Source organism: Eubalaena glacialis, chromosome 17 (assembly GCF_028564815.1).
Source record: "Eubalaena glacialis isolate mEubGla1 chromosome 17, mEubGla1.1.hap2.+ XY, whole genome shotgun sequence".
NCBI lineage: Eukaryota > Metazoa > Chordata > Mammalia > Artiodactyla > Balaenidae > Eubalaena > Eubalaena glacialis.
The window spans coordinates 56,391,876-56,407,005 of record NC_083732.1 but is presented as its reverse complement, the minus strand read 5'-3'; the positions used below and the strand labels follow the sequence as shown (position 1 = coordinate 56,407,005).

General features: G+C 40.5%; 1 protein-coding gene across 2 annotated transcripts in view; it reads left to right on the top strand.

The window, feature by feature from the left end:
* The first annotated feature begins 2,786 nt into the window (after positions 1 to 2,786).
* The window catches only part of LRP12 (LDL receptor related protein 12), an 80,551-nt gene continuing 68,207 nt past the window's right edge, over positions 2,787 to 15,130 (top strand). For both annotated transcript variants that reach the window (XM_061171484.1, XM_061171483.1), the window contains exon 1: positions 2,787 to 2,874. In XM_061171484.1, coding sequence (XP_061027467.1) covers positions 2,796 to 2,874 — 79 coding nt within the window. In that variant the 5' untranslated portion in view covers positions 2,787 to 2,795. The remainder of the gene's footprint in view (positions 2,875 to 15,130) is intronic.

Sequence of the window (15,130 nt, the reverse complement as noted above, 5' to 3'; positions counted from 1 at the left end):
AGTTAAATCAGCACTCCAGCTGCAATAGAACTGTTAAAAATACTGACCACTTTATATAGTTTTATAAACTTCTAAATGCTTTCTCATATATGAGTTATTTGATATATTAGCCTAATAGTAGACATCTAGGTACTCAGCTCAATAGATTAGGTAATAAAAAGGGTAATACTGAATACCTACTCTGTTCCCTGCTGCTTACCAATGTCTGATATTCTATTAGGATTAGATTTTGTATAAATAAAATGTTCCCTCGTGAAACATGAATACCCTTGGTTGGTGAACACTGAAGCGCTCAGCTTCTAATACCTTAGAATGAATATTTATCAGATTTTTTTCCAACAAGAAACAAAATACTTAGATTTTTGAAGGTGTTAAGATAGACACCTAGGTGAACAGTTCTCAAAATTTTACCTGAGGACCCTGGGGAGGTACATGACGTCCTCTCTTTGCCAATTATCAATACATATCTTTGTGAATCTGGATTTTCTTCATATACTTCAACCAACACAACATATTGCAACAGATTGGATGCAGAAGCAGATATGAGAATCCAACTGTCTTCTATTAAGCCAGACATTAAGATTTACAAAGATGGAAACAATGCCACACATTTCACTAAATTTTTTTGTTTTGGAAAATAGAGATAACCTGTAATGCATTTTTTATTTTAAGTAAATTTACACATATTTTTAAATTGTTTTAATTTCCAAATGATAAATATCAGTAGCTGTGATCCACATAAACAAAAGCTTTTCGGAGTCCTCACCAAATTTTAAGTGTTTTTAAAGGGCCCCTGAGACCAAAAGGTTTGAGAACTCAATAAGTCTCAGAAGACAGGTCTGGGTGGATGAGCAAGTGCAAGGGTGAGAGGGGTGTGAATACAAGAGTCAAGGGACGGAGGACAGCAGTGTGCCTCTTGTCTTGGGATTGGGGTTCCTTGACTGGTACTAAAAGTGGAGAGAGGAAGATGCCGTGCAGTCTCTCTTCATTTTGTTTGTGACCTGTTCTAAACACAGTAGTCATGGCAGCGCAATTTCTGGAAACAGATCTCAAGAATCAAGCAAGTAGAATCTCAAATCCTAAAACTAGGACAGACAACTGCTGATTGTTAAATGAAGTACACTGAAGCTCCTCCTTTTTCTCCAACGAGAGTACAAAACATTTTTGGAGCTCTAGATTTTGTTTGTTTTGCCAAATGATACAAGATTTGTTATTATTGGGTTTTGCATTGTTTAATTTTTTCACCATTTGTAATACCATTTCCTGGAAAAAAAAATCTAACGGGACAAATCGGTAGCGGATAGAGGGAAAGACTAAATGTACCTTCAAAGAAATTCATCTTAAATTTTAATATTTATCTACTATGCACTAAGCATTGTGCTAGAGTACACTGCAGTAGAGAGGAAACAGCCTTGAATTTGGAATAAGAAAAATTGTTTCAAACCATTCGTTTGTTACACTATTTTGGGTAATTTAACCTGTCTCGTTTTCTTATCTATAAAATATGGATAATAATATTTATATCACAAGGTTGTTAGAGATTAAAAAGAGATAACCTATGTCAATTGGACAGCATAGTGCATTGTAGGTCTTCCTTGAATAGCCCGGAGAGTGCGTGTAAAGGCCAGTGATAATCTAGTAGGGGAGATGAGACGTGTCGACAAACACTTTACAAATACAAGGCGGAAGGTCTGACGTGCCAGTGTCACTACAATTGTATTTATAAAGTACTACGGAGAAGTAAGGGAAGGAGGAGTCACACTTCTTGGGATGGAGAAAGATGTTTAGAGAAATCACGGGTCGCTGAATGAACCCCTCTCCTACTTCCCGACCCCCGAGGTGGCTCCAGCCGAACATCCCGGCCCAGCTCAAGCCCCCCGTGGGATGTCAGAGCCACCTCCACGCCAGACTGGAAGTGCTCCGCACTCCAACCTTGCCCGGCTCATCGCGGGCACCTTGAGCGTGGGCGTCCAGCCCCACTCCCCAGCAGGCATTCACAGCGACCAGCGGCCGGGGTCTCGGCACTAACCTGCGCCCACCCACTCCGAGCTCCGCGCGGGTTAAGTGGAGGAAGGGAGGGGTAGGGGAGAGTAACTCCCAAGTTCTCAGCCTCCGAACACCCACTCTCCTCGCTCACGCAGCCACTCTCCGCCACCCAACACGTCCTCATACAACCCGCAGGGGCAGCCCCGAGACCTCGGACTGCGGCGAAGCGCCGAAGCCGGCCCCCACTCCCCAGCCCGGGGGAACCCATCGACCCGCGTTCTCTCGCTCGCTCATCTATTGGCACTGCCTTGCTCCTCCGGCTCCAGTCACGGGGAAAGCGGCCCTGAGACTTAGAAAGTCCAGCGGAGCGCGGGGTGGGAACCAAGGCAGGCGGACCAGGGGATTGCCGATCGCACGGATGGGCGCGGGTGCCGGCTCGCGCTGTCTGGCGGGTGGCGGCGCCGACTAGCCTATGCGGCGCGTGGCTGGAGCCGCGCGTCCGCCGCCCCCTCACCTCGTACCGGCGCTGGCTACCCCGGCTCCCGGGAGAGCCGTCCCGTGGAGGACTCTCGCGCCGCCCCGGGTGGGAGCCGGCGAGCTGCTGAAGGGGGGCCGGAGGGAGGCAGAAAGAGGGAGAGAGCGCGCGCGGGCGGCGGCGGCGGCGGCGGCGGCGGCCCCTCCCCCTCCCGCCGCCGCGGAGAGCGCAGGGAGCAGCCGGGGGCTCGGTGGCGGCGGCGTCTGGCCCCAGCTCCTCCTCCTCCGCCTCCGCCTCCTCCATCTCCTTCTCGCTCGCTTCATCTGCCGTGGTTATGGCCCGTCGCTGGAGCACAAAAGAGTCTCCGCGGTGGACGTCTGCGCTGGTCTTGCTTTTCCTCGCCGGGGTGTACGGTAAGTGTCCTCGTTCCCGCGCCCCGCTCACTGAACAAAGCTGGGGCGACCCCGGGCCCCGAGGCCTCCAGGACAGGGGGATCCCCGAGGAACCGGCAGAGACCCCGGCCGCCGGCGGGACAAAGACCCGGCAAGGGATGGATGTAGCGGAGGGGGTGTCCACACACGAAGATGCTTTGGTCCATCCGTCTGTCTCCAGACCCTCGGGGTGTTGGAGGGTGTTTGGGCGCCCCGGACCCGGGGAGCCCCCGGGGAGCTAGAGGGTGGCGGACGGACTTTCCGACCTGGGCTGGAGGGCCGCGGTGGCCGGCTGGCTCCTCGAGGACTCGTAGCCCCTTGAATAACCCACACACACAAAGATGTACGACTGTGGGAGAAAGAAAGGGAGGTCGCCCCCCGCCGCTGGCCGGGACCGTCCTGCCACCCCCGAGCCTCCCGGGGCCGGGAAGTTCACTCCCCAGTGGAATTCACACCGCACCGATCCCTCACCTTCCCCACTCCCTGGCAAAGCAGCCCACTCTTTTCTTCCCATCCCTGCACTTCGGGGGCTCTGCTGATGCCGGGCATGCAGGATCCTGCCCCTTCCTCTGGATCAGCACGCGGGAGAAGGCCAGAAAATAGTTTCCAGCCCCACCTCAGTCTCTCCCTCTTAGGGCGTACATGTCTGCCCTGACTCCCGGTTCGTTTGGCATTTCGTCCATCATTGTCCGCTAATGTTGTCACTGTTGCTTTATTCCAGTCTGTGGATTGTATTACATATATTCCTTTGAGGTTAAGAGAAGGCTGAGGCTATGAGTAAGGACCAAGCTTTACGTAGTACACAGGGGTCAGAACAAGAGCTAAATGGAATTAATTGGAAAGAACATTCGTTGCTTGAGAGACTTGAGTTCCACTTCTGACTTGACTGTTTTGGGTCATCAGTTAAAAACATTGTATAGTTGTTTCAGAGAACACAGTTAACCTTTATTTTTGGGAGTGGTGCTTTGATTTCTTCAGAAGAATATAATCAGAAGTTACCATTCTTTGGTAAATTTTACTTCTGAAAAGTCTAAGTCATTTGCCACAAACACTTAATTCCCCGAATGGTGGTGGGGATGGAGTTCAGTCAACATGTAATTTAAGAGTAAGTATTATCTCTTTTGAAAGCATTTATCTATGGAATTGAATGTCACGGTAACTTTTAAAACCTGAGAAATTACACGAAATGAAGAATTTAATGAACTGAAATTGACATTTACTGCCAACCAAGAAATAGTAGTTTTTCTGTGTGGTTCAGAATGTATTGCTCCCTGACCTGATTAATATATTTTTATTTTTGTTTGGGAGGAGTTGGCCCACATTTGATGTGGTAATTGTCAATGGTGTGCTTATTTGAACGGAAAACCCAGTGCATGACTTCTGATTGTTAGTTGCATCAAGTGGCTGTGATCCCTACTTGCTTGGTGACTTGTGGGTTTGGGTCTGCACCAGAGATCAATAAGCTATTATGTGTTTCTTCTAGCCTGAAGGTGGGTATAGTTCTACTCTAGGTTTGGTGTAATGGCCCAGGAGAGAGCAGAAAGCTAGAGGCATCTTTAATCTAGGATGATTAAGAGTGTCCAGCTTTGTCCTCTACTGTAATCAGAATTGAGTCTTAGTGATGTCTGATCAGATTGGATAAATAAACAGGTTCTTTTAGCTCTGCTTTCATTAAGAGCTATGTCATTAGTGTTTGAACTAAAAGTCTTTTTGCCTCTAGGGATAAGAGGCTGTGAACCCCCGAATTTGTCTTGGTGCATCCTTTTGTACTTGTACACAAAATGACTTTCTGGTAGGTGCTTATCAGATATTTATGTTTTGGGAATTTGTGTTTAGTGAGGAATTGTTAGTAGGCAAAGACTGAAGCCCCTTTTTCCAACAGTGTGGGGTCAGATTATAAAACTAGCAAGTGATTATGCTAAGGGTTGATATCGCAAGCCACACAGCAAGTTTCAAAGTATAAAGAAAAAGGAGGTAGTGAGCCAGGCGGGACACTAAACTGTGAGCAGAGATTAAAGGAACCCTTCACTCTGCATTTGGGGAAATTCTCTTTATTGCTGCACTTTTTGTCCTCTTCTGTCCTGTGTGGATTTATATTAGAGAAGAAGCAGCTATAATAATAGTGTGTGTGTGGCGGGGGGGGGGGGGGGTGGGGGGGGGCGGGGGGGTGTGTGCTTTCATAACAATGGTGGGGTTGTTTTACTTGAATATGCAGTAGTTGTGATGAGGAGTGGATGCGTCCTGAGAAGTACCCATCACCTGTTCTGAGCCTTTAGAACAAATATACACTGTAATTTATGAAACTGTCCCTTATACAGCAAAATGTGTGTTTTTTTCAAAGTGGCTTCAAAAATAATGAGAAACCTCTGTTAATGCAACTGAATATTCAGAGTAACCCTTAACTTAGACCCAGTGAAAAAAATGCAGGTTGATTGGCTGATATTTGGGCAGTTCCAATACTAACTCTTCACAGAGTGACTCTTTCTTATCTATTAAACTGTTATATTAAATGGCTCCAAGTTGAGCCTTGAATCTTTGAAACATTTCAAATACTTTAAAAGTAATCTTTCTATTTTGGTGCTTAGTTTCTTCACATGACCATTTTAGTGGACTATATGACTAATAAATGTGACTGTTTTAGTGGAATAGTATGACTGTTTTACTTCCAAGTTACTTTTCTGAATGCCAAAGCCTTATTTGAAACTCTAGATTATGATATGGAATACAGTTAATGTTTTCTAGGAGTAGTTGTTCAAAGACCAACAATTATCTTTCAGGAGCTGCCGTAGCTTAACTGCACCGAATGTTCCTGAGAGTTAGAAGGTAAAGGTTGACCTCTGCCGTTGGAAGTTTGAAGGGATAAGAACAGTTAGTGGGGGCAGCTGTGACCTTGCTGGGCGTGTGTTAGGCCTGCTGTAAGAGGAGAAGGTGCTTCTTCATATCTCACATGGGGATATCTGGCTGTTAAAATGTGTGGAGGTTTCCCAAACTGTCTCCTAGTCAATAGAAGCTGTCAGTCTTGCTAACCTCCCAAGCCATAATTTGATAATTATCGCAGTTCCATTGCTTTATCCTTTTCCACTCTGTTTGTCTCCCAAATCAGTGTTTTCTAATCTTTTTAGAAGATTAAAATACCCAAAATGCATTTTATATTACTCCCAGTATACAGAACAAAACAAAGTTCATGAAATAATACTTGCTGGTACTACCTGTGATGTACTCTGATGTTTTCTAGTCTATTTCACCTCTCTTCTCTCCTGCTTCCTTTCTTCGTTTGCTGGTTTGGACTCATTAAAGTAATTTTGGACCCACTTACAGAATACAATTATTAGTTTGTAAAAGCACTGCCCTAGATGAAGCCTTAAAATGTAATTTTAAATGTTTGCTGTATTTGTATATCATTTTACAGTAGCCTTGAAGAGTTGTAGGTGGTAAAGTCTTCGGTTACTTGCTGCTAGAGCTTTTGGGAGCAGTAAGAACTCTCCCTGACATGTACTGACTGACTTATGACAAAATGTCTTTAAACTGGTTTTCAGCTTATTATAGTCAAAAGTTCTTTCTGTACACACTGCTGTTCTAGATGTTGTGGGAGCATAGCGTATTCTTTTTACTCTTGCATCTTATGTCTAATGAGTGAGTCTTTCTCTGTGAATTTTATGGAACTTTCAGCAGAATTTTATAAATTTCCAGTTTAAGGATAGGCTAGAAGTTCCAGTTTTAGAAAGGTTGTAGAAATAACTAGAACATGAGAAAAATAATCTAAACCAGATTCCAATTACTTCTAAAAAAGTCAACCTTGATTACATAAAATATGTTGAATAAAACTGAATTAATTGCTTAATATAAACCCTTCCTTGGGTTTAGAATCTAAATTCTATCCATATCCTAGGGAGAATATAAAGGTATGCAGCACATTCCACAAAATTCTAGGTGGTTACCAGGCAGAAAGTATTAAATGACCACTTTCAGAGGGGTACCTGTGTTCCAGGGAGAGTATGGAGGAGATCTGAATGATGCATGGTAAATGATTTAGAAGGTTCCTAGGAAGTAAAATCTCTGAAGAAAACATAAAAATGATGTCAGGCTGAAAAGTAACAGTTTAAAAAAATGTTTGGGGAAAAAAGGACTTAATTTTTGTGGTTAGAAAATTTAAAGCTTATCAAGAAATTAAGGCAACAATGAGAACTTTTTGTTTTTCTGATGTGAGGCGTTTTTGTATTTGGGGAGTATTTGTTGTTTTTTTCTTAACATCTTATCAATGAAATTACAGTTTAAAGAATGAAAGGTAAAAAGGAGGTAAATACCTTTAATATAGGTGAGATGTATGTAGATTTAAGCAAATAGAAAATGTTTTATTTCAGAATTTCAGAATGAGTACTAATCCTGTTCCTGCTACAAGTCTTTATAGGGAAATGAAGGTTGTTCTAAACTTAGGAATTGAGGTCGAATAAATGATTTCTAATTTCTCAGGTTATCTTTCCCTCCCATTTCTTGGTTTCTCTTAATTTTCTCCTCACTCCACCCCATCCTTTGTGGGAGGGGTGAGTAAGATGTATACTACTTATTCCCCATTTTCTAAGGTATAGGATTGGATTAGATCCTACAAATACAAGTTACCAATTTGTCTGTTCAGATGCATGTCATTAGTCCTTTTAAGTAGATGCAACAGTAGATGTGTATATAGATAGATAGGTCTGTCTATCTGTCTGTCTATCTGTCTATCTCTAGTTTCAATATGAAATTAGCTTAGGGAATTCTCACTCTCTAAACTATAGAAGGAAGGGAAGGAGACTAACATTTACTAAATTAAGTTCAGATACTGTGGTTGGTCTTCATTCATTGCCTGTTAATATTCATTAGGTCTTATTTAGAAATCCTACAAGGTATTTATTCCTCTTTTTATGGAAGAGAAAAATTGAAGCTCAGAGAAGTTGTCACTTATCTAAGATCAAACCACTAGGAAGTAGTAGAGCCAGGACCGCAACCTAATCCTGTCTGTCTCTTTACTCTTTCATTCATTTAGCAAATACTTGGCGAGCACTTGCTTACGTCTGGCACTATGTAAGGCATGACAGCCTAGTGGACGTGGTTTCTGCCCTCATGGAGCTTCCAGTCTAGTGAATAACTTGTAGTAAGTGCTTTAGCAAAAAACAAACAGGAGACAGCGATAGTGAATACCAGGCACAGAGTAGTTAGAGGAAGCCTTCCTTGTAGAGGAGAATGAAAGACCTGAAGGATAGCTAACCATGTTATGAGTGGGATAAGAGAGCCTTGCACATGGGAGCAACATGTGAAAGACCCAGAATTAGGAAAAAGCTGATGTGGAAGAGCTGGTGTGTTGCAGGTAAACAAATAAAATCCGTAGCCGGAGCACAGTGGTCATAAGAGTGACAAGGTGAGGCTAGAATCTTAGGCAGGAACTCAGGGCTTTGGAAACTATGGTAAAGAGTTTGGGTTTAAGTGTAACTGTTGACAGAGTTTAAATGACGTAATGTGATCTTTGTTTTGAAACAGTCGCTTTTGCCACTGTGTGGATTGTTGAGAAGTAGGCAAGAGCAGAGGTGGGATGATAGGTTTTGGCTGTAATGCAGGTGAGAGACACTGAGGTGGTAGCAGTGGAGGTGGAAAGAAGAGTATGGATTGCCCCTTTGATAGGGAAGAAAGGGGTGCTTCCTCTCTCCTCACAAGAGGTTAAGGAGGAAAATATTAGTTCAAGTGTACTTAGGCCTGTAGGTTTTGTAGTAGGATGATGGAGAATTCTCAAAGTGTTAGGACATGAGATCATCAGGTGAGAGTGAAGAAAAGGGCTGAGAGGTTGCGGGTGATTTCTGTTTTCACAATTCAGTAAATCAGTTTAGACCCTTAGGAAGTTAAGTTTCTGCTTACTTTAATCTAGAAAAGAGAAGGCTAAGAACACTCAGTTCAAGAAGGGATATTGTGTGTGAATAGTTGTATAGCATATGACACTAAGGAGTAGGGATTTAAGTTACAAGGGGGAAGGCTTAAGAAGGGTTCTGTGGAGAACTCAGTTCTAAGGACTATTCATTTTTGTGGATGAAATAAGTACAGAACAAAACTTTCTACAGTGTTTTAAAAGTATTTCAGGCAAAAAGGAAAGGGTGGAATAAAAGTTAGATTTCAAGGACTTTTTGCCCAAGTTAAACGCTTTCTACTAAGTAATCAATTAAAGATTGCTCTATATCTTAGAAGAGTCAAGAATGCATTGGTGGATTAGAGAACTTCAAACATTTTTGGAAAAATAAAGTGACCTTTTACCTTTCTTCCCTGGATTGAATAGTTTATTTACAGAATATATTACTTTAGAAGGTCCCAAAACTTCAAAATAAATGAAGCCAACTGAACAGTTTTCTAGTTCTCTCGAATACTTTATAACTCACTGCCCTGCCCTGCTAGTATCAGTTTGGTGAAGAAGTGAAATCGTTTTACATTCATGTTTTTACCATTGAATGAGAGTAACTTCATACTTACCTTTAATTCACTTGAATTTCAGTTTTTAGAGATGTGTTATGGTGTTAATCTTTTCATATCGAGGTTAAATGGAGCACAGTGGGATGTGTCATAGTTGGAATTTACCGTTCAAATGTAATTATCTGACTTAATTTCATTGATTGTTAAAGTATCTTATAGGTTTTAATAAGTTGGAGAAGACATGAATCTTTTATCTGGCATATTCTGAAATAGAATTCAGTTTCTTGGAATTATTATTGCCTGTTCTAGTGATACTAAAACCTTTTACCAAGAGTTAGAATACAGAACTCCTTTACAAAAAGATGCTTTTCTTAAATCCTCAAAATAACTCTGAGGTAGGTATTATTAGAAGAAACTGAAGCTTTGAGAGTAGTGATTTTGCCTAAGGTTTGCGTCTCTCTGCTGCTGTTCTCTTCATGTAAAGGCTCGTTAGTTTTTAATCTATGTTATTGTAACAGCCCCAACTAGTCTTGACTCTGGTCTTGTCCTGATTCACTCACATCACACAGAGGAGCAGCAGAGTGACTCTTTTACAGTGAGGATATGATTATGTAACTTTCTTGCTTAAAACCAATAGTTCCCTATTCTTAAAATAGAAGCATCACTAGGCCCTTCACGATGTAGCTAGTTTTTCCCTTTCTTGTCTCTTGTCACTCCCTCCACCACGCCCTTCCCTTCTGCCGTGTTTGTGCCGTACTGAACACGGTTCTCTTGTCTCCTGGCCTTTGCACACACTGTTCTCCCTGCCTGGTTTTATCTTCCTCCACCACTTTCTTCACTAGGCTAACTCCTGTCAGCCTTCAGCTTTCCTTTACATATTACCTCCTTTGGGAAGTCTTTTCTGGTTCCTCAAAACTAGGTGCCTGTCTCCTAAGCATCTCAGACTGTTCTTAGTATGCACATTTGGTATTTTCCTGTTTTACCTCTCTGTATTTCCCCCTGGAGCATCTATCGCTGCCTAACAGATACATATTGTGAGGCTCAAATGTAAGTCGTATACATAGTTTTCAATTTTGTAGTAGCCGCATTAAAAATTTTAAAAAAGCAGGTGAGATTAATGTTAGTAATGTATTTAACCTGATATATCTAAAATATTATCATTTTGACATGTAATCAATACAAAATTACTAATGAAATATTCTGCATTATGTTTTTCATACTAAGTCTTCAAAATCCGTGTAAATTTTTTTTTTTTTTTTTTGGCTGAGTTGGGTCTTTGTTGCTGTGCACGGGCTTTCTCTAGTTGCGGTGAGCGGGGGCTACTGTTCGTTGCGGTGCGCGGGCTTCTCATTGCGGCGGCTTCTCTTGTTGCAGAGCACGGGCTCTAGGCGCCCGGGCTTCAGGAGTTGTGGCTCGCGGGCTCTGGAGCGCAGGCTCAGTAGCTGTGGCGCACGGGCTTAGTTGCTCTGCGGCATGTGGGATCTTCCCGGACCAGGGCTCGAACCCGTGTCCCCTGCATTGGCAGGTGGATTCCTAACCACTGCGCCACCAGGGAAGCCCTCCAGTGTAAATTTTATTCTTACAGCTCATCTCAATTAGACTAACCACATTTCAAATGCTTAATAGCCACTTTGAAAACAGTCAGTATCTATTAAGGCTGAGTGTAAACATGCCCTGTGATCCAGCAGTTCTGCTCCTGGTATAAACTCAACAGAAGTGGGGACGTCATGTGCGTCAGAAGACACGTACAAGGATATTCATAGCATCCTTGCTTGTTTTAATTCCAGATTAGAAACAGCCCATATGTCCATCAGCAATAGAATAGATGAATAAATTATGGTATATCGTATATTCACATAAGGGAAAACTGTACAGCAGCAGTTCTCAAACTTTTGGGATGCAGGGCTCCACAGTTATTGAGGGATCCAAAAAATGTTTTTTGTATGACAGATATATATGTTTTTAAATATGGTAAATTAAAGTTGAGAGATTGTTAAAATATTTATTAACCCATTCAAAATGACAAGAAACCAACCCCATTACGTGTGACCTTAAGTAGCATATGTTTTAAAAATATGTAAAATGACCACTAAAATTTCCAAAAAAAAAAAGTTTAGTAAGAAGGATGGCCTTGCTATACATTTTTGCAAATCACTGTAATGTCTGGCTTAATAGAAGACAGCTGATTTCTCACGTCTGCTTTTGCAGTCAGTCTGTTGTGACATGTTTTGCTTGAAGTATAGGAAGGAAATCTGGCTTCACATAGATAATTGTAAAGGGAGAAGAATTTTAGTAGCCTTTTCAGATAAATGTGAATATTCTTTGATGCTACACCAGAACTTGACAAGTAGTTTTTTAAAGTTTAGTTGCAATGTGGAATCTGAAATCAAATCAGTGAGCTTTCTGTATTCTATTAAACTCTGAAAGGGTGTTGGGAATTCCCAAGAGTCCACTGACCACGTTTTGAGAACAGGGTGCTCTCATTCATTACAAGGTAATGGAAAAGAACAAATTTTTAAAAAATAAGGAAAAAACCCCAAAGTGCCGCTGCAGGTAGGGTAGGTAAATTTCACGTTGATCAAAAAATGTTAGGCACACAATTATAGCTACCGTATGAGTACAGTGTTCGAAGTTAGACTAATGTAGGAGAGCAGTTGCCTCTTGGGGTTGGGCGGGGGTGGGTAGTGATTGAGAGGGGTACCATGGAAGCTTCTGGGCTGCTGGTCGAATCAATATCTTGACCTAAGCGGTGGTTTACACAGATACGGGTTTTGGAGGTGATAACTCATGGAACTATAAACTTGCAATTAGTGCATTTTTGTATGTATATTTCAAATAAAAGTTATTAAGTAATAACTTTTAAAAAAAAGAATAGAATAATGTTGAATAATAGTATCCATAGAAGGTTTTCTGATAATGTAGATTCTCTCTAGTGTTTGCATTTAGTTTTTGTTCTTTTTTGCTTGATTTTTTGCCATTGCGTTTGATAATTAAAAACAATTTAAAAACTTTGTACTTTGGAAATTTCAAGCATATTCAAAAGTAGAGACACTAGTATAATTAACCTGACATACCCAACATCCAGCTTCAACGAGTGATCATTATATGGCCAGCCTTGTCTTACCCACTCCTCCACCCACTCCCTAAACGCAAATGATTTTGAAACAAATCCCAAGTACCTAATCTAATAATATTTCAGTATGTATCTCTAAGATGTGAAGGCTTCAAAAAACAAAAACAAAAAACAAACCTTAAGTCCAATACCACTATCACACTTAAAAAGTTAACAGTTCCTAATTATCATTACATATCTAGCCATATACACATTGCCCTGGTTGTTATATAAACATGAAGTTTTAGAAACTTTTTGGATCAGGATCCAGATAAGGTCCATACTCTGCAGTCGATATCTGTTAAGTCTTTAGTTTTAATGGTTCCCATCCCCTTTTTTTCAAAAATTTAAGTGTGATGCTTGCTATAGGTTTCTGATATTCTTAATCAAATTGGAGGTATTACATGAGTTCCTATATGAAATAAGGTTTTGAGAATAGATATTTAATTTTGACACATAAGTGTTTTCATTTCCAAGATGATCATAAGTTATTTATGAGGGCCAGAATTATGTGAGTGAATCATACCTAGCATCATGCCAGACAGTATTTGTTGAATAAATGAATTCATTTATCCACGAATGGAGTAAATTACATTCATGTGATTCCTTATGTTGAACTACTTTTGCATTTATGGGATAGACCACAACAAGTTGGTAATGATATATTGTCTTTTGATCTGCTGGAATACATTGACTAATTTTCTTAAGGCTTTGTGTTTGTATCTATGAAATCAGTCTGTAGTTACTGCCAGCTTTCTAACTCCCTCCACCCCTTTTCTTTCTCTCTCCTGTGACCTGACTTCCTCTCTCCTCTTCCCAATTTTCATATCTGTTGATCTGTTCTTTTAGATACACTTATAATAATACACCTTTTAAAATTGATTTCAGTGGTCAAGAACAGTGTAAAAAAATTTATTGTTCCAGTTGCGATTATTTTGCCTTTTCAGGTTAGGGAAGGAGACCTGTATAGCTATGGTTACAATAAGAAAGCAAAAATGAACAGCCTTGTCCTGCTGGCAGGAGAAATGTTTTCATTCCTAGTGAGGATAAACTTTGTTTCATTAAGCAAGGTAATACAGATGAGCCTGTCAGAAGTAAATCCCTTCTTATGAATGGGCCTTATGACCAAAGAAGCAAATAAGATACCTTAGTGGAAATGGACTGGTTGTATGAGAAGTAGAATTCATGTCTGAAAGAGGCATCTGTGGAGTAAAATGGAGATGCTAAATGAAGACTGAGCTCAAGTCCAGGGGAAGGACCACTGTGTTCTGCCAGATGGGCACTTCTAGTCTGTTGGGGATGATTATACTTTAAGACCACACTTATTTGCTCAAAAGATAGCAGCCATAGCGTTAACCAAAATATGGCCCCAGTACTGTGTAAGGTATGACCTTGTGTTTTCACTGACATGATTACTTGTACGTAAGACTATTCACGCTGGTAAGAGGGTGGGAGATGGAGGGGGAGCCTACTATTTGTGCAGCTGGAGTGGAATCACTACACACAGTTTAGGTTCTGATGTCAGTGAGTAAGGCTAAAGTATAGTTCTTTTAAAACTCTCTGAAATCATCTTCAAGTACAGTATACATGTTTTACAATATTCAGTGCTGAACAGCATGCTTTCATTAAGTATAAAACATCCAGTTTTCTCTCTAGTGTTGGTACAGAAGTTTTTTTGAGCACCAGATAAAATGGTTGTATTTAGGGGCCATATGAAAAATATGAGTGAGCACAGATAAAATTGCATAAATTCAGTCTGAATAGGATTCAGCTCCACATTACTTTTTCCACTGTATTACAATAAGGAACTGAGGCTTGATTTGATTGAAGTATGTGGGTGTTACAGAGAATTCAAATTAGGATACGTGATTTATCCCCACTTTTTATTTATTTCGTGTATTTTTAAAAAATTTATTCTTTTGTTCCCTGACCTAAGTAGGGGGCTCGCTACAACAAAATTTAAAATAATAGAAGTTACGATTTTTTATAGGTTTTTTAGAACTCTACCCTGCAACTATAAGGGCATGGTACTTTTGGGGAATAACTTTATCTTTTCAATTTCTACCTCTTTGAGCCAATTTTGTTAAAAATACTAAGTCATATTTTCCTAGAATATTGTAACTTCATTTCTATTTCCACATTTGCTTTAAAGTTGTACGTAATGTGCTCTCAAAAATATTTTCTACGTGTGATTATATCACGTTTGTCATTCCTAATACCTGTCTGTCATTCTTTTCTTGAACACACTTATCACAGTTTTCTCTATTTTAGGTTTTCTTAAAGAATCAGCTCTTGGTTTTATGGTCTACTGATTTTCTTGTTTTCTATTTTATTAATTTCTTCTTTGCACTTTTTTTTGGTTTATTTTGTTGTTTTTCTAGCTTTTAAGATGATTGTTTAGTTTGTTAATTTTTTAATTTTTATTTTTAAAAATATACAGTAGAATTAATTCTTTTTCCTTTTGGTGTACAGGTCTATGAATGTTAACACATTACAGATTTGTGTAGCTACCATGCAAATAAGGATACATCACCCAAAAAAACTCCCTCCTGCTATCTTTTATAGTCACATCCTCTCCCCACCCATAATCTCAGATAACCACCCATCTATTTTTCATTACTACAGTTTTGTCTTTTTCAAATAAATAGAAGTGTACAGTGTGTAACCTTTTGAGACTGGCTTCCCTTACTCAGCATA